Here is a 25,051-nt window from a genome sequence, read left to right on the forward strand (position 1 = left end):
TTGATTTTTACCTATGTTGTTACTTCCTATGCAAAAAAAATAAGTTCCTAACAACAGCACTGGACTTTTTTTTCTTTTTTTTTTTTTTTCTGGGATGATCTAGATGTATCCCAACTCAGCACTTCTCTGTCTCTGATGATCCCAACAACCAGGATAATTGGGTTTTTCCTTGTTTTCTCATGATGATATACATTAATTCATCCTGACTAGATGCTTCCCAATGCGAGTACTGTAACCAAATTCACTGAAATTGCAATCACACAGGAATTTAGGCCTGTAAGTTTTAACAAGAATTCAGATGCTTTGGTTCTCTCCTCTGCCTGGCCTGTGGGGCAGGGGAGTCCAAAAATAATTCAACACCTCTGCTGTGAACTGCAACTTTTACTGGGTGCTAAACATGTGCAGTGGAACAGAGTTGGGGGCTCCTATGCTGCAGGAGTCCAACAGCTCCTCTTGTAAAATACCTGAAACACAGAGAGAGGCCACAACGTGCCAAAACTCAAGATCCCACAGGTATGCCTAACCATTACTTCATGAGGCAGTTTTCTTTTGAAACCATGTCAGGGAAGGGGAGTGCCAATCCCAGGCCAGTTGGTGGGAAGTGAGAGCATTTACCAACCTGCAGTGATTTTACCTCCTCAGGAGAAGTCTGTCACATTAGGAATAGCATGAATTTACCCCAACCTAGATATATTCTGTTGTGATGGAGCATATATATTAGATGATCATCTATCTTCCATGCAAATATAATAAAACATGGTTTGTGTTTTAAGAAGCTCTAATATAAGATTTTTGACTTTGTGCCAACTTTCCTTACTACACATCAAATTCTGACAGGAAAAAGCCACCCCCTGCTCCTTGGTGTGGCAACTGACCATCTCTTTTCTGGTCATCTAGATAAACCTCCAGAGGGATAAGCCTGTGTACTTTTAGCAGGTAGCTGTCTTCCTCCTGCAAATGTTATGCCATATCTTCACAGAATCCTCAAACTCCAATTATCCCACACCTGACAACCAGAAGCTCCAGCTCTGCAGCTGATAACCCCTGCAGTACAATCAGGCATGGTCATATTGAAAGCTGAAACTGTGGGTGAAGTAGAGAATGATGTTATTTTGCTGTCGGGGTAGAAGTACTAATGGAGACACAGTATTATTCACTGTCATACCAAATTTTGTAAAGACACTCTTCCACTTAAGCAAAGTTTCCTGTAGGTTGCTTACTAGCCTTGCTTGCTGGAGCACTGAACAACTTCAGGTCTTGCTGTTTAGATATGAGAAAAGTGTACCAACAAAAGGAAATATGGAAATATATAATCTCCTTTATGTTACACACAGGGTGGGTATGTCTCCAAGAGGATGATAGGAAAATGTAGCTGCAGCTCTGGAATAGCAAGCTGAGAAGATGATGCTGGTAGTTTTGCAAAAGCAAACTCAACTTCAAAGCCACTGCAAATCCAAGTGAGACTGCTTGGTGTTTATTCTACTTTAAGCAAGGGCATATCTTCTGGATTTCTGAATCCAACTAATTAATCTTGTGTTCTTTACAGTAATTTTGTTCTCTTGTCAAAGAAAGGAGGAAGTCTCATTAAAGTATCCTTTCTCTTCTATGCTCACTTCTTTGAAAAAGAAAAGAAAAAAAAAGGTTGCAGTTCAGATGAACAGCTAAAATTACAAACAAGTATAATGTTATTAAATGTGAGAAAATGACAACAGACATTTATTTCTACTGGACAGTTGATAAATGACTGCAGGCTTATCACCTACCAGAATGATGAAAGAAATAATATCTTCTCTCATATATTTATTGACAAGCAGATCTGTTTTTCTACATTCTAGCATCCAACATACACCACACAATATAAAAACGGTAAAGGTGTCCCTTGCTCTTCTCCCACACTTTCCCTGCTCCTGTATGGCTGGCAAGGAAAGCCAGACATGGTCTTATGCCAGTGAACAGTGGGCAGGGGAGAGACCACAACCAGAGTGGAATTACATTAAGAAAAAGTCTAGCAAAGCACAACAGTAAGTGGGTAAGATCTGGAGGATCCCAGGCATTTGCCTCGGCATTGAGGATAGCCCTGTTTTCATTTGCAAATGAAACAGTGTGAGCAGTGCAGAATTCTCCCTTCCATTCAAAAAGCAACTCACAAGCAGGGAGTTTTCTCCTGCCAGTGCCCCCAACACAGGGTAGTGATGGCTTCTGACAGACACTCTCCTTCTTGCTTTTCTCTCTCCTCCATATTTGAAAGAAACTCCAGGAGGGGAAAAAAAAAAAAAGTGGCGGTGGGGAAGAGTATTTCTTGGCATCTCCAAACTTTGAGTCTATGTGACCCAGACATATTTCTAGGACTGACTTTTTAAAGCTGCAATTCCTGAGAAAAAAAATCACTACTGATATCTACTAATAAGTTTTCATTCCTGCATTATAGGGCATAAAATAATTGAGAAACAAAGAATCCCTCTCCAAAACACTCCCTAAATCCTTTGACAGGTCTCATAGGAAACATAAAGCAGTGCCTGCATCGTTAAGTTAAGGCAGCCTGTGCAGCATGTTTGGATGCCCACCCAGCATGTTTGAGGTACGTTCCACAATTAAAGACCATTTATCCATAAGCCATGGCTGGAACTTTCAGAATTGTGCTAGTTGGATGCTGAATTAACTTAAAGAGATATTGTAAAAAGATGACTTCTGATTTGTTTTCTATTTTATTCATTCCAATTGTGCAGTTACATTCTAAGCCTTCATTATCGTGACTTTCAGTACATGCCACAAGGATTGTCAGACTGCCTAATCTTGGGAGTATTGCTAATCCCTGCCAAAGCCTGTTGATTGGGGAAGATGTGCATAAATTTTCAGCTTTTTTAGAAACTCTAATTACAATCTGAATTCACATACAAATATCTATCTTATCTAACCATTAATGTATTTGACTCACTTAGAGGCTGTTATATAACTCACTAGTGATCCAGATTTACAGTCTCCCAGACTCCTGCAGGCTACAAAACAGCGCTGCTACTAAGCCATCGTGTACCAGCTTGAATTCTAAGAGTCAGGCTGGATTTCTTGTGGTTTGTGCACAAATACTTTGTAGCCCATTACAAAGCATCTGTCAACAGTTGTGCCTATGTGACTCAGGCCAGATTTGAGCTCCATAATTGGAATTTCCCATTAAAATGACTTTATAAGAATGACTCGATGTACAAATTAGATAATTCTATAGGAAGAGCAAATGGAAAACAAATCTAGTAAAAATATACTTTTAAAAATAACAATAACAAGACATGGTACTAATATGCATGGTCTAGGTCTTGGGGGAAATAGCTTTTTATAAAAATAAATTTTAATGTAAAATAGGAATACAAATACTAAGAGAAATATATTCACTTATTAAATGATTAAGAGCCTAAAATAAAGACTTTGCCATAGTGTGATGAATTCTGATGTTCTTGCAAGAATTTTAGGGTTATGGGAATTACTTTAGGTGCCTGAAATCATTAAAATTAATACTGGTAATTTAAACTGGCATGAGTTTACAGCATACAGATAAACAGCATGCATGATTTTGAATACATCACAGACAAGAAGTGTAATGTGTACAAATAGACGGGACAACAAATTCGTGTAACACAGAGTCACAGGACAGCAGGGACTGGTGGATACCTCTGGTAATCATATGGTCCCACACCCTGCTCAAGCAGGGACACCAAAAGCATTTTTTCCAGCACCATGTCCAGTCAGGTTTTTAATATCTCCACGATATTCAAATCTCTGTAGCCAACTGCCAATCTCTCTCTACACCCTGTTCCAGTGTTCAGCCACTCCCACAGTAAAAGTATGTTTTCTTCTGTTTAGATGAAATGTAATGTTTTTTAATTACCACTGACCCTTATTCTGCCAGTGGGTACTACTGAGCAACACCCAGTTCCCTCTTCTTCATCTCTCATTCCCCAGTCCCTGCAGTTTATACAGATGTACTAGGACCCTCTGAGCCTTCCCTTCTCCATACTGAACAGTTCAAGATCTCAGTCTCCCCCCACAGCAAAGATGCCCTAGCCTTTCAATAATTGCTGTAGTCCTGCACAGGATTCTCTCCACAAAGTCTCTATTCTTCTTGCACTGGGAAGCTCAGATTGGCCATGCACTCAGAATGGTTCCAGATTAAATGAGTAAAAATTAAATGCCCAGAAGAAAACATTTTTGGAATGACATAGTATCATTGTGACAATAGAGGACATTCTGCCATGCACTCAGAATGGTTCCAGATGTGAGTAAAAATTAAATGCCCAGAAGGAAACATTTTTGGAATGACATAGTATCATTGTGACAATAGAGGACATTCAAGGAGGAAATTATACATGACAACTGATGAAACTCATGAACATATTCATGAAAAATTATAGGACACCACTGGCTGTTAAATAGGCAGTAGGAAGTCCAGTCATACTGAAATGTTCATTCCTGTCCTTCCTGAAATTAAAATAAAAATAAAATTTGGAAATATAAGTGATATTCTATATGTTTTCCTGACACAGTTTTATTTGATCTTGTTGTCACATTCTGCAGGGAATAGTATAGGATGTTCTGAAAAATGTGCCAGACAGGTCTCAAGAGACTTCATTACTAAGCAACACTAATATACTCTACTGATCATTGCTAAAAAAAATAAAGCTCTAAGTTAGATCAAAATTATTTTCTTTCAGAATATTATTTACAAGTCACTTCAGAAAAAGGTGGGAATAGAAATTTGGCTTGGAAAAGAAATGGACAGAGTGTACCCACAAGGTGGTGAATACAGAACTGGAGATGGCTGTCAAATTCATTTTGAGACACATAGTTTTGAAAAAGCCATTTTCTTTGGCTTTTCAAAGAAAGAAATCAGGTGGAAGGTCCTGTGTAATTTTAGAAGTTCCAGTTAATGGGAGAAAAGTCTAAATGTGATCCGACTTTGAGGTCAAAAATATAAAGCAAAGGAAAAAACCCAAACGGAAAGCAACTGTGATTTTGGAGGCTGGATTCATAATTAGCATAGGCAAATCTGCTGACTTCTTTAATACAATAAATTGACTGTTTTCAAGTTGGTACACTAAATCACAGTCACACTGATGATGGATGTAACACAAATACTAATGAACAGTGTCATCCCAAGAATTCAGTCAGGCATAGCGCCTTCACAGGATACAGTTGCAGTCTTTAAGAAGAGCCCTGAGCTCAGAGCTGTGCAGAGTAACACAGAAAGTCTCCCAAGAATGATCACGATCACCAGTGACAGCAGCTCTTTCTTGCCCCATCATGCTCACCCATACCACGAGGGAGCAATAAGAGGGATGCATCTATTTCCCAGGCTCTGGGATTGCAACTGGGAGTGACTACTTGCTGTGAAATCTGACACATAGGCAGCAAAACCCAGACATGGCACACTGAACTGAGCTGTGTGCCTCGGGATTGCAGGTTCTCAAGGCTCTACTAAGAAAAGGAGGAAGAAAAAAACAGCAAAGAAAACTTTTTTCCATGGTGCAGCCTGGAGCATGCCAACAGCAAACAAACGTGTAGGTGTAGACAACTGGTCTCTGCCACTCGTGATGTGGGACTCCTGCCACACACTGACTGAAAGAGGTGTCTAAAGAGGGTGTGCTGTGGGGATGTTACACATCCAGTGCTCCAAGGCACCAGCAGCACCAGGTCATTCCCCAGCATTCCTACTTCCATCTGAGAGCTGATGTTAGGGAGCATCATGCCTTCCTTCTTTTGCCTCTTACTGTTTCTTCCTCTCACTGCAGTTGGTAGTTTTAACACAACCTCTTTCTTTATTTTCAGGTTTAGTGGCAGCTGTCTCAGGCTAGAACTAACCTGAGAATTGATTTTACATCACATTTAATGGTGGCTACACAACTTCTTTTCATATGGAACTTGTCAAAATCTGGTGTGCCAGCCTCTGATCCTTCTTCCCTTTTATGGCTGACATAAATATCCACTGTAAGAGAACTAGAGAAACAGAACAGTAGGATGTGCTAGGATGATATTTTAAATGCTAAATGTCCTAGGAACATTTCTGACCTTATGTTGGTCGTTCTAGGCCATACATGTGGTAATTCCACACCAGCCAGCCAGTTTGAATGCTGTACTAACACTTAATGAACTTTGAATTTACCATCACAATATTAGGCACTTATATTAGCTGCTGCATTAGGAAAAGCAGCATAGTTATGAGGATGATGTTAAGACATTTAATTTACTTTTTGCACGGCAAACAAAAGTATCCTCCAAAGTGTGGCAGATACCATTACTCACTTTGCATACTACCTTTAAAAAGATTAAGCACCTTTGCTTAATCTTAATTGCAGTGGTCCCCTTCTTTTGCAAGGTGCCACTTAATAACAGCAAAGCTAACGTGAGCTGCTCTGCAGGAGTGTCACTGGAGTTTCTTTTGAGAAATGCAGAGTGCATTTTAGGAAATACTCCAATTGATCTTGTTGTGGAGGGCGCCTTCACAAACATGGTACTTTTTGCCACATGTAACATCACAGAATGAAACTGTAACCTCACTGTAATCTACAGATATTCTTCTCACCCACTTAAGTGGCATCAGGGACTCAACCATCATAGTGTATCTGCTGAGCTTACCATTCAAAACACCCTTACTTATAAATCTGTATGGCCTGAAACCAGCTGAGAGTGATTGGAACTACTTGCACAGCTAAATATATACCTCTGTTTCTGAATCCTATCCCTTAATGAAGACATTTACAAATCTCAGAAGGACTGCTACATTAATAACACTGTGCGAATGTGTAATCAATAGGTATGCAGAAAGAGCAGGCTGAAATATTATTATTCAAACACTTTAATACTACCTTGAAATTGCAATCACAAGAACTTATTCCCTACGCCAAAGGTGCAGTGATCTAAACCTCCAAAGATGGATTATAGACCTCTGCTCTGGGGCACAGTGCAGCCCTGTATTTCAGAGAAGGGGATAAAATCTCCTGAGGCTGTCATTACAAAGTGCCCAGCCCCAGTGATGGATACAAGGAGCCTCTCTGAGGCGAGCTGACCAGGGGCACTGCCATTCCACTTGCTCTCTCCTAGAGTACTGAGGCACACATCCTCTCTTTGGGAACTGTCCCCTCCCAGTCCCCCTGGAGACCCAGATCCAAAGGGGCTCACGATCTCATTTTCTCTGTGTATATATAAAACATCTCCTTATTTACAGGCATCAGCTGACCTATTTTAGGAGGAGATTAACCTGAGCCTAAAAATATCTACTTCTCTCCCCTAAGACCGCGGGAGCAATCAGCTCAGCTGTATATATTTACCCTACAAAAATATAAATTTAGGAGAGAGGAATCCCAGCTTTGCTGGCATATTTAGCTCTGGGATGTTTTCAGCAAAATGGCTGGCTCTTAGCACAGGCTGGCTGTGAGGAGACTTTCAGTGGCAATAATGGTGAAGGGGAAAAAAAACCAGAAAGCTTATCAGGCTTTCCTTCCTCACGGTTCTCTTTCCTTTTCATTTCTTCATGGGGGACAACATGAAACAACTGCTTCCTTTGAAGAAGCTTGCTGGGCTGGGACTGCAGCAGCACTGGATGACAGCTTGGACTGGCTTGGCTCTCTGTGCAGGAGAAGAAGCTAATGAGGTTCCAGCAATTTAGGTGGAGGACTTCCTGGTCCACCAGAGACTCAGGTGTCATAAAGGAGCTGCCAGACTAGAAACTGAAATCCAAGTTTGAGCAGTGTCTTACAGCTTTTTTCCTTCCCCAAAAACCCTAGGCAAGTAATTTTGTCATTAATGTACTGCAGTAGCACTGGGAGGCTCTAATTGAACCTAGGGACCCATAACGACAGAGGCAATAAAAGCAAGTAATGAACCACTCTATCTTTGCACAGAAGAGACTGTAATTGCTCTTTGCTTCCTTTATGCCCACCTGCAAAATGCAGGCAGCAGAGACCTACCAACCTCACAAGGGGATCATGAGAATGATTCCAGAAATGTTTATGAAATGCTTACAAGCCATGGAAACAGCCACCTTAGAAAATAAGAGACATTAAAAACCTGGCTTGTAAAGCAGTGGAGCAGTATCTACCCATTTGTCACATTTAGAATTAATATCCCATTTACCAGTGGTATAGACCCATGATCCACGGCTGGCAGCTGCAAGCCTGGCGCTGCCTTCTGGGGCATTATGAGACCAGCAGTGTCTTTGCAGGTTTGCACCCAAAGGCCATTTGAAAGCTTAAGCATATTAAGCACAGTTTCTGTGTGTCGTTTTCTATTGCTGATAACTTATATTGATTCCCTGTAATCAGGCATTTGTGTAGCCTTTAAGTTTGGGCTGTAACCTCCAAAGTGGGAACGCGTGCTGATGTTTGTACCATTAGCAAAGCACTCTGGATCTCCACGCGGCCCCACCACAATCCTGTCTAGACCTCTGCCACGTGAGACAAAAACACCACTGCTGAGTACCTCCACACCAACCACTATCCCTGCCTGAACTTTTGTTTCCTTGAGCTCAAAACCGCCAGCAGTTGAGCTTTTCTTCCCCAAAGAGTCTGAGTATGTGAGCCACCTCATGATGAGGTGCTCCCAGGGCAGGCAGAGTGCAGCCTTTCAGTGCTGGCTGCTCAAGGGGCTCTTTGCAGCTGCTACAAAAGCTGCTGCCGGCACCCCACAGGAAGCTGATCCAAAGAAAGGGGCTTTGTTAAGGATGATCCTTCCTGCATGGACACCGCTCTCAGCTGGTAGGGAGCCAAGCCCTCGGCCACTGCACGTCAGCAGAGTTTGCAGCCTAGGATCAGTGCTGGCTGCAAGACATGGGGAAGGCAACAGTTTTTGTCTTTTTTTCTTTCTGACCTCCCTTTCGTTATGAAGCTAAGAGGGAAAAACTCACTGGTTTCTACGCAGCAGGTGACCAGAAGTAGGAGCTGACTCACCCAGAGCTGGGCACTGTTCCGCAGGAAAGCCATCACACAGCCAAGCGCTGGGCTGCCATTTTAATGTATTTTAAGAATTATCTCAGTGCAGACATACATTAACCCTTTATATATGTCAAAGCCTTTGAAAAGTTAAATAGTAACAGATACTGCAAGTGCTTGAAGGATATACTACAGTTTTTTCAGCCATTTCAAGGAAGTCCTGGATGTATGTTCCTACAATGGGTGAAGTAAAACTGACTGATCATTTTAGGGAGCCCTTTTCCCTTTTGTCAAACTAAAAGGTACACTTCTATGGCAAACCTGCCAGACAAGTGGTAAATTATGGTCATACTCATTTGCAAGTTATGCACACTGGGGTCCTACAACAACAGCTGCTACAGACACCACATGGTCCAGGCCCAGAACCCTGTGTTTTAATTTCTAAGTAGATTCCTGTTAAGAAATCTTCTTACATCTCCAGAATACTTGAATATTACAGTATCTTTTACATACCATTCTTGATGAATTTCCTGCCCTTTGGATGTTCTGGGCTACATTGCTCCACCTTGACTGTGCAACCTAACTGCCCAAAATGCTGGATTAAAGAAGCCATATTGCTATACATACATATACATATGACTGTAGGCTATGATGCAAAACCTGTGAGAAGGCTTAAATGTCTGCTGTTCTAACCTACTACACTCAATGCAGAAGAAACAGCACAGCTCATACAAGATGCTTGAGGAAGTGGTTAAGTTTTTCCTATACTGAAAAGCCCTACTGACTATCTCATTGAGATCCTTTGAAAAATGGGACTTCCAGCAGGAATAGCTGAAATAGTCATTAGGAGAGATACAAAAACTCACCATCAATATAATGTAACACCTAACTAATCTACAGCAGTGACTGTTTCTTCTGAACAAAGTATGGTTTTGTATTTCTGAGCTAGCAATGCAGAGAGAAATGGACTTCTGAGCTGCTCTGACTAGGGTATAATACACTTACCTACATGAGATAGCGCTGCAGAAAAATAGGAACTTCTAAAATATGATTCATCTCATCCTTAGACATATATCAAAAGTAATTCTAATGAACCTCATTGCAGAAGTACTTATTTCCTTTCAATGGCCTTAGAGGGACTCTAGATAACTAACTGGAGCATATTTTTCTATCCGAAATTGTCACAGATCCATCCCATCCATTCTCTAGAGCTTTGCTGTCAATACAAGGCTTTTGATATGAGCCAAATCCCTGTGCTCATTCTGCATTAAAAGATTTAATTTTTTTAAACAACACAGCCCCATGACAAGTCATCATCAAGGAAAATAAAAGCAAATAACAGCAATGCCATTATGTGATGTCCACCCCCTCCGTTCATTCTAAAGCTTCCACAGAAAATTAGTTCAGGCTACATGCCTGTGCTTTACTAGCTTCCTATACTTAAGTAGAACTACAACAGTGGTCCAACACAGTTGACTAGACTGCCTAGACAAACACAAGTTTGATGCTGCCACAAGCAAGTCTTTCATTGTGTCTGATGTTCTAGCTTCTAAACAGCTAAAAATAAGGGGAAAAGTATGATAACTAAAGAGGTGGTTGGTAGCTGAGGGTAATATAGAGTTGAAAGAGAGATAAGAAAAATATATCAAATGTCTTAGAAATATTTAGTTTTAGTATTCACCTAACTTCACCTGATTTTAGTAATTCAATATCCATTGCAATGGAGGTGTCTAAGGAAGCAGTGATAAACCTTAGGAAAATGTAACAGAAGATATTACCTTAGTGAGCAGAACACCACCAAACCTATCCATTAGCTGACTTCTGCCTCAAATTGCAAAATCACAACTTAGTCTTGAACTTGGCTGCTCAGCATTTCACAGAGGTCTGCCCTGGCTCTCTCCACGTGTCCTTTCACAGCGCAGGCACTAATACATCCCAGCAGAGTCAACAAGCTGTGCTGACTGTCTCTGCTCTCAGGAATAAATTCAAGGAGCCTCTTCTGTCCATCTGTAGGGACAAGTAGCAGAAAAGCTCTGCATCTCATATGAGACTGCAGTTCCAGCTGTCCCTGAGAGCAACCTAAGAAAAGCCTCCTAAGAGCCATTTCCACTTTTCAAAGTCTCTTAAAATTAACATTTTCTTTATTTATTATTCATTTAATTATATTCTTATACAAGACTTTTACACACAGGTTTTGAGAGGCCAAATACATTATTTATCATATTTTACTAAATCAGAATTAAAGTCTGTTTAGAAGGACACTGTTTTCAAGTAGTCCCTTCATACTTGCAGTTTTCCTGCAGCTCTTGCAGGTGCTAATTGGGAAAAGTACAAAATCAAGAAAAAACCCTGTAGGTGCCTTCACCTCAGTGTCTTCTCTGGACTATAAGAAAATATAAGGGAAATTTTCTTAAAATACCTTTTTAAAAAAAATTCTAAGTGGCTACAAGAAATGGATAATTTGTGAACAGTGAGTGCTTTAATGTTCAAGTGTTGCAATAAAATCTGGGATACTGGTGAAGTTACTGTCTCCTCATTACTCTGACTTCACCACGCTCATTAGAGGAAAATAATTTGAGCATACCTCCAGCTACAGAACTAGCCTGTGCACTTTCCTTTATCAAAAGTCAAACTGTGACTTAGTTTGAGGTGTTAAAAAGGAAGATATACATAAACTACAGTAGCTACTATCTCCAGACACTACAAATTGTTCCCTTACCAACAGCTGGAAAGCTCGCTTGTTGATCAACAGCAATCAACCTTGGCCACCTTCATGGCCGACTTAACAGGAATCAACACAGGTCCTCTTTTCCCTGTGCTCATGAGCTTGGGGAGCTCATTACTTTCAGAATATTCATTAAACTCTCTACTTACTCTAAAAATAGTATGGTGGGGGGGTTTGCTGCTGAGTGGCTAGTGGACAGCTGCTTCATGTATTTGTCTATAAGATCTGGTAACTCCACGTACTCAGGCACGGTGTCTTCAAGAGACAGTTGTCATAAATAGACCCCATCTTACAGTATTCAATATTGTCAAAGCACCAATTAACAGCAATTAACTAATTCATCTTCAGGGCAACCCTGTGAGCAAGGTAACACCAATATAATTAACACAGGAGTAAAATGAGATTTAGGAGTTAAGTCAGTTGCCTGGGCAGAGGCCTTCATGGTCTAGTGGATTAGACATCTGCCTCTCCAACCAAAGACGTTGAGTCTAATCCTTTTTCTGACATTGATTTGCTGCATGACCTTACGGAAAGTCAATTAACTTCTCTGTTTCAGCTGCACTAGAGATAATGATGCTTACCTACCTGGTGACACATGGGCGTTTGGAAACTGTACTAAATTATACTCTTAATGTATTCTTAGGGACTGTCAGTGGAAGAGACGAAACATTAAAGCTAGGAAGCTTTAATGTCCTTGCTATTTCATCTAATTCTCCCTCCCCACACCAGAAATAGCCTGAGGTTGAGATCAAATTTCTTGGGTTAAGGTGCTCCTAGTGAAACTGCTTCTGGCATCAGGAATTTTCATTACATCCTCTTTTACCAGCAAAGTTATTTAGAGTACAGGTCAGCACTGCAATTGCAACAGAAAGTTATTTTAATTTGGCCATGGAAGGAACGAGCACCCTTCCCATGCTACCATGAGGTAATTAACAGACTGTCACAGCAATCCCCATCAAGCACCCTAGATTCAGTGTGCAGAGATCTCTGAGCCTATGCTCATGCATCATCACCAGTTCTCTCTAAATGAAACTTCTGCAGGATAATCTCTACAGGTGTTCTGACCCCCAGCAGGGATGCAATCCCACAAGAAAAGTACCTGTTTACATGTACTCCTGAAGCAGAACCACCTGATATTGCCATCCTGGAGCAGCAGGGAGCTGTACTTAAGAAGAGAAGGACAACTAAAGGACAACTAAAACCTGCTCTGTTTATTTCATTAGGAGCTGTCCCTGAACTTCCCTCCTTTTCACACCACACCACAGAGTGCTAAAGCATACCACTTCTGTAGTGGGCATTTGAACTGCCCCACAGGTACCTAGGCTGGTGGCATGCACAGGTAACTTCATATCATATTTTGTGTATTTGACTGGGCTTCTTATTATTTCTAAAAAATATTCTATTGCTACATGTCATATTTCCTAGGCACATAAAATCTCCCACAATTCTAATTTAGCAAGAAATCAGTCAAATACAACATAAGAATTCAGCATTTACCTTTATTTGAGAAAGATTAATTTTCCTTCTCTTTCACAATGAAGAAAACATCAAGTACTTTTTGCCTTTTGCCTGCTGAATTATAGCAAACATAGTGAACGCTCATAAAGCCAGAAAATGAATAACCTGCTCCTGCCTCTGCTGCAACACTGATCACTTCTCAGCATCCTTTCTGCCACTGATCTGCTGTACCCCAGCTCTTTCATTTCGCTGCCCTGCTCTCTTCATCCTCGGACTGGTTAGCACCAGTTTCTTTTCCACCCTCCCAGCTCAATTGATAATGTGTTTAACATTTACTTTGATGCTATTCCTTGAGGCTTCTCAAAAATCTTTTTGGAAAGAAGACCGTTAAAAAAAGAAAGCCTGTAGGGAAGGATGGTGAGGAAAGCTAAAGCAGAAAGGGTATGTGCTTATGTATCATATTGCCCTGTAGGCTTTGTCTTGCTGCAAGTCTGCAGGTGACTCAATGCAAACCCATACTGCTGTAAATATGGAATAAATATTGTCCTCTCCTAAAATATACTTGGGCTAGTTCAATAAACTCAAGACTTACTGGCTGCTACTTGTACAAACATATGCATATGAAATCCCAATAAATTACAAGGGAGCTGTCAGATCAGTAATACAGATATTCTCAAGGCTGAAAGACTGTCTATAGACTATCCCTCTATATTTACTTTTTGCAGAAGCCAGTGGTATGGCTAGACAGACGAAATGGTTCCATGTCTACACATTGTGAAAGAACTTAAAGATTACTTTTAATACCTTATAAACTTATAAGGTATAAATGTATTTTATTCTGAGCATGGCAAGGATCATAAACTAAAACTCTATTCACGCCTCACAGGCCTAAAATATAAATCCTTAGTGCTGGCTTTGACACAGATTAAAATTACCTGTGTGCTAAGAGGTGATTAACATGTAACACAATTGGCACTAGCAGGACATATAATTACATTCAGACAGATTACTGGGCACTCCTTCTAAGCATATGTAGCTTATCTTGTAATGTTATCTCATGCGCATGTTTGATTGGGATAGTTTTTTTTTTTTTTGGTCTTACTACGTGGAGAGTTACAACCTGTACCTTACTGCATCTAATCTACTAATACATGGAAACATCCATTTAACTTTAAGGTTGAGCTTCAGATCTCTGCTGCATCAGGCTCTTTGTTTAAATATGTATGTTTTAGTATTACATATTTTGCAAGATTTCATGAAACTATACAACGTATCAGTTTTCTAGTCTAGACTAGAAATCAACTAATGTAACTTCATCTATTGATAAACAATATGTAATACCAAGAAGGATAAATTCTTTATCTTATTCATTCTTTCCAGTGGCTTTTGTTCACCATGTATATAAATAATTGCAGTCTCCTGTGAGATGTTTTCCCATTTTCAAGTTCAGACTTAAACGGGTGATTTGCACACACATTTTTTTTAAGTGGAATGTAAAGGTGTCTGGACCTTCAGAGTTATATTGGCTTTGCTGTAAATTAATGCTGCTGAAGTCAATAAACACACTTGAACCTGCAGTGACTTTGTAAAATACTGGTGGCTATTTGGATGAAACAGAATCTATCTGGATTGGAAGAGGGAAAGGAAATCAGTTCATCTAAAGTTTGGTAATGTGGTATAATTACTCTAAACAGTGTTTTTACTTCTTAGTATGATCACTAGAAGACAATGTATAGTCAGTATTAAATCAGGGCAGATACAGACGATAAAGGCAAAGCTTAATCTTGCTAGGATTAGTGACTCTAAATTGATACGCTGAAAAACATTGCAAAATGCTGAAGTTAGGTGGCTTCAGGGGCTAGCAAAATGCCTTGCATGGTAATTATCAAAAGTCTTCAGAGACAATGATTGCACCTGGAAGCTCTGATTTGATTACCAAAAAAAAAAAAAAAAAAGTCTACTGCAGTATCCTCATTTGTACTTTAATTAAGAGCTTTGTTTTTAAATATAACCATCTGATTCCCTGGGGTTATTTTTAAAGTAAGCTTCTGGCAAGGCAGCAGTGTGGTGGATTAGAGGCTTGGAATTGAGGAAAAATCATCGTTCAGCACACAGTTTAGAATAACGTGTGCATATATACAAATACATGTGTATTAAACATCATGTAACAGGATACAGGACTGGATTTATTAAAGCCAAATGGAAAGATATTTCCTCTTTTAATATTCTAGATCTCTTTTAATATGTACAATGCAGATATTGTACCGCAGTCTGGTTCATGTAAATACCATAACAATTGCACATCAATCTGATCAGTGCAGTGAAAGCTCTGTTTTACTCCAGATGTAAAAACAAGTTATCAATTTAGCTGTCTGCATCTAGAACTCCACCTAACAGTGGCTGTTACATTTGATGTGGATATATAAGGCATATCACCCATCAACTCACCGTTTATCATGGAATGCAGGCGTGAGGTGAAAAGCAGCAGGCCCAGATAAAGCATAGTCATGGGAAAGAAGCAGCAGAGTGGTAGCAAGGGGAGCAGAATGGGGATGCTAAAGAACCATGTTAAAAGGGGAAGGCTGGGGGGGATGGTGAAAGATCTGTACAAGATATGTCTGAACATAAGAAGCCAGAAAATGGTATTTTTCAAGTTCTTATTCCAGAAGAGAACTTACAGCTTCCAAATTTTAACGGGCAAGCATGTGCATCCATGGGGAAATCTTCAAGCTGCATGGGACATTCAGCAGAGATGGTCAATCTGTGGGGGAGTAAAAAAGAAAACACAATTTTTTTTTCTCCTGTGCATTTCCTTTAGGCCCCTCACTGCATTAGATGAATGCTGACACAAGCATGCTTTTCCTGACGGCTCCTTGCTCCTGCTGAAATCACAGATAACCCCCTGTTAAACTGAACGTGAGATAAGCCAGGTGGACCACTCTGTGTGCATGCCCTAGGCATTATCTAGTAACCCTGAGACATGCAGAATTTTATTTATGTAAGCTGTCCCAATAAGATCATTTTTTCTTATTAGTACTTGAAGACACTCCTGTGATGAAGTTTCTGCCATTTACTTTATAAAGTTTACTTTATACTTATCTGCTCCCTGTACATACTACAACTGGACTAGGAATTTGACTCCTAGGTCAAAGAGCACTGTTACAGACATAAAGAATCATTGACTTTATATGTAGATGTAACTACTTAAATGTATTAAATAGATATTTATAGATAGAAATATATAATATAACTAATATAGCTATATATGAATTTATATATAAAATCAAGGACATATATGCATCATTTTATCTAGCCCTATGGTTAACTTCTGTTGGAAAGCACATGATATTGGAGTCCATTTCAGATTCAACACACTGTGAATTACCTGGGCATCCTGTCAGGCAAAAACAACAGGGCCATATTCTCCAGTGTACTGCCTAGGGAAGCAATTCTGTCCTGGACTCCCCAGCCACTATGTGGAAGTATTTCATCTAGACTGGACATAGGGGTAGGGAAAAAAAAACCCTTAGGAAAATGTAGATGTTTCCTATGAATGTTCTGCATGACTGGCAGATCAAGCTGATGATTAAGAATAGTCTGAGGTAAACCTCTGAGCAGTGCAATATCAGTTATATTGATATCAAATCCATCAAATATATCAAATATCTCAGGAGAGCCAAAACGTGCTTCTAGCACAAGGAGAGTCTGTTTTGTTTATGCCATTTTGATATTTGCATAATACAGACAGCTTGCTCAGGATAGTGAAGATGAAAATTTCATTTTACTTTATGAATATCTTTATGGCTTTCTCATTTTATGCTGTTATTCCACCTCAGAGGCAACAGCCCAGAGACATCCAAGGCTCTACAGCCTGGTGCTGGCATGACACAGGGCTCTATTGGAGGGCAGCCGGATTCCTAACCAAACTATTGCTTGGGGAGGGAAAACCTCCAAAGAAATCCACAACACCCCACTACCAGCATGCAAAAGTACACTTTCCTATCGGTACAGCATGGAGCCATATATACTGGCTATATATATAGTCATCACTTCCTATGGTGCCATAAGTGCTTCTATCAAAAGGGGCTGTAAAGGGTAATAATCTGTGTACAGATGGCACAGTGCTCAGCCAGTCCAGTTCAGTACAACGCAGTGATGCCTTGCCAGGGCACTACAGCTACCCAGACAGTCAACTGGGGGAAACAGCTCCACTCTTTTGGAGCTAACACACAGAAATTCTGGAACTGTACCAATGGCTGGAAATGGCAAAATAAGCACAGAAAATGCAACAGTATCATTGGCTAGAGATCATATTCTGAGGATGAGCTGGGAAACAGGGAGAGAAAAAGGCAAAAATGCACACAGTAATAGAAAATGTAAAGATAATATGCCATAGAAAGTCAAAGGAAAAGAAATCCAGTTCAGAACAGAGATAATTTACCATTTGGTAAGAACAGACAGGAGGGTACAACATAGAAAATAAATTACTGAGGCCTGAGATACCTGCACTTAAGCAAAACTGTTCTTGAGCTTTATTTTTGTAAAAGATATTTTAAGATCACTCAGATATGTAGTTGTCTGCAGTGGAGACTGCTTTTGGGCACCAAAGTCAGCAAAGCCAGGGTTACTAAGAGTGGTGTGTGGATGAATTTAATAAGCTGGTTCTAGTAGTATCCTGCCCAAAACTCACATCTTTTTCACAAAAATCACTCTAATGGGCACTTGAAAGCAAAGCTGCCATCCCTCCAATGCATCATTTTATTTTCTGTGTTAAGCACTGCAAATTTAACCTTCTTGATAAATTCAGAAACCTTGCTCCAAGAGCCCATAAGAAAGCCAGTGTGCTTTACTGCAGTCCATCTCCTGTCTCTTTGTCTACCCAAAGTTTAGGCATGTCTTGTCAGAGCTGCAGCTTGACAACATTTTAATATGCACACTTGTCATCTTCAAACATCGAAGGAGGGAATGTCTATATCCATCTTACAAAGGCAACAGGTGTAGAATCAGGAAGTGAAGGAATATTCAGTGCAAAATTATGCATAAGACCTTCTGCTTCATCTCACTGTCCTATGAATTGTATCCTGCTGCCTGCATCTCTGGAAATAACCCTTGTGTGTAATGAGGAAGGTTGTAGACATTCATCAACTATAAATGTGGAAGAGAAGTGAAGATGAGTTGTACAGAGAATGTGACCCAGTGGAATTTAATTAAGTCCCTCCAGAAATTATTTTTGCCTGTCTTAAATAAAAGGGTAGCAGATAAGGCTGGAGGGCATCTGGCTGCCACTATCTGACTCAGAAGCTGCAAAGACTCTTGAGGTGCCAGGGCTACTCCTCTGTCCCCTCTGAATTCCTCATCCACCAAAAGACAGAATATCCCTTAAAAGGCAGGGACTGCCTGCTGCAGTCGTCTGGGTCTAACCTAGGGGAAGGGAGAACCAAGTTTAGGAGCTGTTAATGTGTTTGGGGACAGCCTTTCCTTTCATTAACATGAATTCTTTAGATTAAAAAAGTTCATTTTGCTCTCTATCAATGATATCTGCATTCTTCTTTCCTTTTCTCATGCCCCTATCCTAGAACCACTCATAGTCTGGCAATGTTGAACAAAATTAACTAGCTCTACCTATTTGTTACATGCTATTAAGAACTATGTAGTTGAGCCTCTTAGGTGATTTTTAAGTGCTCAGTGAACACTCTCCTAGAAATCTCTTACTAAAGTGTGCATTATCTGAGGCTTTTGAAATGTCTTGTAATGGCCAATATGACAAAAATTTTGACAGGAAACTTGTATGAAAACTTGACTGTGGGTTCTGATTCACAGCACAAATGTCACCACCCTGAATTTCTGCAGGTGCTCTGTGCCCAACATGAACTGGTTTTCATAACTGTGTGAGGGCCTGAAAAACAAAGTCACTCAACTGACTGCTGGTTCAAAAAGGCTGGATTTTCTACTGCATACAGAAATAAAAGCAGCACAGCAGACATCTGCACTCTGGGGGCTGGAAGAATGGGTTGTTGCATACAGATTTGCTCTGAGATGCCGAGTACAAACTATACATTCAGATCATAGCCCCAGGAGTCTCAAAAATTTGCTATCTGGGTCTACTCCTTCAAATATCACCTGCAGTGATATTTGCACACTTTGGCTTTTAACAATGTGATAAAGCATAGGGACCCTTTGTATATTCTAGTTTACATAGCTGATTATTGCACAGTCCTCAGTCCCAGCCAGCATGGCATCATGCTTTTCAAACCTGATTTTCTTTAACGACAACGTAACTTATCTAGCTGATCAAGGGAAGTCATCAGGGAAGCTGATGTCATCTTTTTCGATTTCCACACAGCTTATGCTACTGTCTCTCACAGTATCCTTCTGGATAAAATATCCAGCACACAGCTGGACAAATATGTCACGTGATGGGTGAGCAACTGGCTCAGGAACTGGACACAAAGGGTTGCAGTGAACGAATGACATGAGGCTGATGACCTGTCACTAGTGGGGCTTTGCAAGGCTCCATCTTAGGCCCTGTGCTCTTCAACATCTTTGTGAATGACTTGGATGCAGGACTGGAAGGGACACTAAGCAAGTTCACAGATGATACAAAACTGGGAGAAGTTGTTGCCTCCCTTAAAGGCAAGGAGACCCTGCAGACAGACTTCCAACAGGAAGAGCTGGGCAATCACCAACAGTACGAAGTTCAAAAAAGGAAAGTACCAGATTCTGCACCTGGGATAGGGCAGCCCTGGATACATGGACAGACTGGGGAATGAGATGCTGTAAAGCAGCACCATGGACAGGGAGCATGGGGTCCTGGTCAGTGGCAAGTTGAACACGAATCACCACTGTGACCTGGTAGCCCAAAGGGCCAACCATGCCCTGGGGTGCATCAGGCACAGCATGGCCAGCCAGGCATGGGAGGGGACTGTCCCCCACTGGGGCAGCATCACCTTGAATATTGTGTGAGGTTTTGGGCACCACACTATAAGAAAGAAATTATTAGAAAGCATCCAAAGGAGTGCTGTGGACATGGTGAAGGACCTTAAGGGGAAGCTGTATGAGAAGTGGCTGATGCGAGCCTACAACTTTCATGTGAGGGGAAGAAAAGGCATTGATCTGTTCTCTGTGAGGACCAGTGACACAGGACCCAAAGGAATGGCCTGAAGTTGTGTCAGAGGAGGTTCAATTTGAATATTAGAAAAAAGTTCTTCACACAGAAGGTGGCTGGGCACTAGAAGAGGCTCCCTGGGAAGTGGTCACAGCACCTGCCTGACAAAGTTCAAGTAGCATTTGCACACATGGTGTGATTCTTGGGAATGGTCCCATGCAGGGTGAATTGCACTTGACGCTCCTTGTGGGTCTGTTTCAACATAGCATATTCTGTGATTACAACAAAATTACTCTCAGTTTGCATTTACTTAAGAAAGAGAAAGGAGGCCTGGGCATGCATACGTGAAACAGTCTTTGCCTAATCCTTTTAATATGGTGACTCCAGAATGATCTGTGATTCTCCAGAATGATGATTGCTGTGCCCAGTGTAGCCCAGTTATCTGAGCTAGCGACAGTCACCAAACCAGGATTTTTCTGTCACAGCACACACATTGCTCAAAAGGCAGTTCTTTCCAACAGAAGCACATAAAAGCTTCCCTCCTCCACCATCACTGTGTCTTAATAAAACCCCTATGGGATTAGTTCCACTCAAACAGGGCCTATGACAAGATTATAAGCAGCTGTTAAAGGTCCTTTGCAATAGGAGAATGAAACTCTGATTTTATTGAAGATAATGCTAAAATTCTCCCTGACTTGAATGGGACCACTATTCATCCAAAAAATGTAACAAACCCTGATTACAGCTGCCTATTTATTAATGACAAAATTTTGTTTTCATAATGCTCCAAATACTCACACTGCTAACCAAGTGTGAATCAATCAACAAAATGCTATTGTGTACCTTCACTATCTGAAAAAAAAAGGTTAGGTCTACAAATTATTTAACCTAACACCTATAATTGTACATGAAAGCTTTATCAAAGCTTCATAATGTATAGCCTTTAAGAACATAAAGTGATTACTGACATTCTGTTTCAAGACACATAAATATCTAAGAAAAGCACAATTCAAGCAGCAAGACTTGTTCACTTCAGAAAAGTCACCTTCAACCATTTCCACTGGAGAATTAAGCATGACAATGCTTTCAAGAGATTGCTCCTTTTTAGAAAGAAGGAAAAGAAGGAGGTGTTAAAATCAAGCATGAGGCAAGGAAATAAATTCAGATATTAGGGAGGCAGACATTTGGAGTTAGTGTGCTTCAAGGTGAGGTGAGAAACTCTCAGCAGCAGTCCCCAAGACAGGAGGCACCTTGTCCTGCAAGACCCTGGTTTAGGTCACTGCAGGGACCCCCCAGCTGTTGCCATGATCTCCTGAATGCAAGGAGCATCTGTTTCTACTTTTGAGTAAAGAGAGGGTGGACTGAACGTCCTTCTCCTACCCTGAGAGTGCAAGAAACATTTTCCAACATATTATCTGAAGCTGCCAGGCAGGAGCTGAGGGCAGTCACCCTCCCAGGGAGCCACAGACAGCTGCAAAACTTGGTTTGCTTATCAAAAGTTATTTGCTACTAACTTTAATAGGAAAAAAATTAAAACACAGAGCTCTAGAATGAGAGAGGAGCAGAAAGGCAGAGTCACCAGCAGCTTTTGGGAGAACTTAATTCAAGATAAATGTTGAATAATGAGAGTTACAGATGAAGGGGACACAGAAATACTTTTGCTGGCACTAAGGTACTATGGCCAGAGAGATAAGAAGTTTTTCTGCCTATTTTCACTCATCACCAAACCAGCTCCATCTTCTTAGTTATTTATTTCTGTGCACTACCTTCACCCCTGTTTAAAGGGAACATTGAAATGCTGTGCTTTGACCCCACCTGTGCTGGCAACTAGTACTTGCTATGGTGCTCAGGTGAGCCCAAGTGCCCTTCCCAGCATGAGACCAGCCATTTTCCTTAATACAAGGGAAAATATTTGCTTTAAATTCATCTTAAACTTACCACAACCTATCTCCCCAACATGCCGAAAAAAGAGTTAAGTGGATCCAGCCTTTAGCCAGGATATATCTCACTCCAGTGGGCTTGCTGGCTCCTTGAGAAGGGAGACTTCAGGGGTAGGTCAGACCCTTTTCAGAAGTCAACTCCAGGAGAAGCTTCCTGGGGTACCTGCTCCAGCAGGACCTCAGCAGAACAACCTGAGCCCTTCTGGTATCTCCAGTATGCTCTCTGACACACATGGGGCCAGGAGAATAATAGAGTTATTGGTTTGGGTTGGTTTTTCAAACTGTTGTTTCAAACTTTAGGTTTGTGAAATTGTTCATTTGACTTTGACTGATGACACAACCATTCAGCTGTTCTCCTACAGTGATGTCTTGGGAACACTTCAATAACCAAACTTCCATTTCTTTGAAAAGGTTTTAAAGCAAGACTTCTTTCAGGCCCCAGCACAGTAAGTGTATAGTCTAGGGAACTGATCTCTCCCTGTGTTCCTGAAGTAAATGTAACGTGCCAGTTTATGCATTATATATATATGCATGCATATACAAGCAAATATATACACATACACACACATATAAATATATATGAGGACCTTTCTTGGTTCTGAAGCACTTGCCATACAGTCCTAACAAACCCTGTTGGTGGTAGTGAGTTACAGAACACCACACGAAAGTTTTAGAATGTGGAGAAGATGTTCACCCATGGAAACACAGTGGCTCTAAGAGTCACCCTGAAACCTGCCCCTGGCTGGGTGATTGTCTGCAACCTGACTCATGGGGAAAGAAGTGATTATTCTTAGTAACTCAAACACTGCTTTGCTCATGGATTTCCATCACTTTGTTGGAAAAAAGGCCAAACTGCAGATTCAGAGCCTTGATCTACATGTCCATGTGGGATATGGAGGCAGTTCACCTCAGTTTCCTACTTATAAACACTGATTTCTTTGCAATACACCAAATAAAGTGAACAGAGAACAAAAAGTAAAGCTAAGACTAGAGTGAGGTACTCTGCAGAAATTTCTGTCTTAGCCCATTTTACCTTCATAACCACTCTGCCAAGAATACTACCATGTCCCATCTTTCCTATGATGCTGAGATGTGCTATCATTATGTGACAATGAAATGTCCTTTAAAGTGCTACGGGGAAGGGACTACGGCAGACTAAGAGCACCAGTCATTGACATACCCAGAGCATATTCCTGGACAGGAGCAAGGGAGATGTTCAGCCTCTAGACACAGAAAGGCATTGAAAATAATAAAAACAGAAAAAGGCTGTTGGAAAAAACAAAAGGACAAACAAATTACATTATATGGATTTGGGAGGTTACAGAAAAACTCACAAAGCAGACATTTATAGTAAAGGTAATACCTTTAATTCTCCAGTACTTCTTTTAAGTGCATAAAACCAATGCATGAAGCAGTGAGTTTACGCTTATCCAACCTTGTCGTGCCAGTTATCTAATGAAGTCCATAAGCAAGGTAGAACTTGCTGGAAAAAGTTCTGGTTTTTTATCAGACTAACTAGTACAGTAAAAACCCCAACCTTTTTCACAGACAATTCCTCCTTCAGGTTCTCTTCCTAAAAACTTTACTCTCCTAAAGAAACTTAGATCAAAATGTCTATGCAGCTCTGAATGCTCTGCACCCATCTGTTGGATAGTTTCACTTAGAAAACCTCTCTAAGCTTTCTCTTCTTTATGGTCCTTTATCCATGATGAATTCTCTTTTGGTACCCCATGAAGAAGGCTTTCAAACTTCTCCTCTGTACCAGTTTATTTTTTTAGTGAATTCTTGAATTAAAACCCAAAAATCTAACTAGCTCTAGCAATGCTGAGAAGCTGATGCAGTTGTTGATGCAGGTGAAATGGGAAACAACATCTCAGCCAGCCCACACCTCATTTTGCCAGGCCACACATTCCCCAAGTCTGCCCATGCTACATGTTTTGACTATAATCTCATCTACATGGCTTTGTGATAGCATGTTCAAGAAGGAGCTAACTGCAAATACAGTTGTTCTTGAAGTGCTGAGTAACACTGAACTATGAGCTTCTTTTTGGCTCTCAAGAGAGGCCAGTCCCAGTTACTGGCCAGCAGTAGCTGGTGCCAGGTCAACTGCACATCTGATCTTTGCTTTCAGTGGAAGACAACCCAAGCACAGGAAAAAGAAGGGAGTATAGAAATCACACTAAATGATGAAGACTAAGGACTGTGATGGACACAGTGCAATTATCCTTCAAATTTGATACCACCTGCTAGGCAATTTGATCAGTGCAGATTTTCAGACTGTCCAAAAGGGCTTTTGTTTTTCAATTTCTGCCTGTCAGTATGGCATGTGTTCCTCCATGGATGAAGGCTACCTCACTGCACAGACACCTTTTTGCTTCCTCCCAGCTCACAAAACCTTTCTATTTCTATGGACAGGCATAAACTACATGAAGTATTTTCTACTGAGAAAAATTATCTGGATTTAGAAAGTAAGAGTGGGGGGAGGGATGAGGAGGAAGAGCAGTCACCAGATGGGCAGTACCAGCCCATTTGGGCTCTCTCACATTTAGACTGGGATGCACAGACATGGCAGGGTAGGTAGGAAGGATTATCTGGAGACAGTAAGAGCTGGCAACCCAAAATACAGAACTAAAATCTTTGGTTATTTTCCACAGTTCAGACCTAGAGCTCAAAACCATCACAGCTTCATTTCAGCCACTTGCATTTAATTCCAGCTTCCTCTTATCCATCTCAGGTTTACCTCCAAGGTCATGTCTCATCATAATCTCTTGCCTTTTGTGTAACATTAATGCTCCCCACACCTCTGCAAAAGAGGGAAGAAGTGATTTGGATTAGAGGGAAACCTATGTGTATGTACATCCCTATGTGTATGTACCTTATTGGTACATGAAGAAAGTTATTTAGCCATCCA

At 40.7% G+C, this 25,051-nt stretch overlaps 1 protein-coding gene across 1 annotated transcript in view; it reads right to left on the reverse strand.

Annotated features, from left to right (window-relative positions):
- The window catches only part of GABRA5 (gamma-aminobutyric acid type A receptor subunit alpha5), a 56,144-nt gene that overhangs the window by 12,807 nt on the left and 18,286 nt on the right, over positions 1–25,051 (reverse strand). The window contains exon 6 of the mRNA XM_039725752.1: positions 15,774–15,856. Coding sequence (XP_039581686.1) covers positions 15,774–15,856 — 83 coding nt within the window. The remainder of the gene's footprint in view (positions 1–15,773; positions 15,857–25,051) is intronic.

Source organism: Passer montanus, unplaced genomic scaffold (assembly GCF_014805655.1).
Source record: "Passer montanus isolate IOZ18808 unplaced genomic scaffold, ASM1480565v1 scaffold56, whole genome shotgun sequence".
NCBI classification, from domain to species: Eukaryota; Metazoa; Chordata; class Aves; order Passeriformes; family Passeridae; genus Passer; species Passer montanus.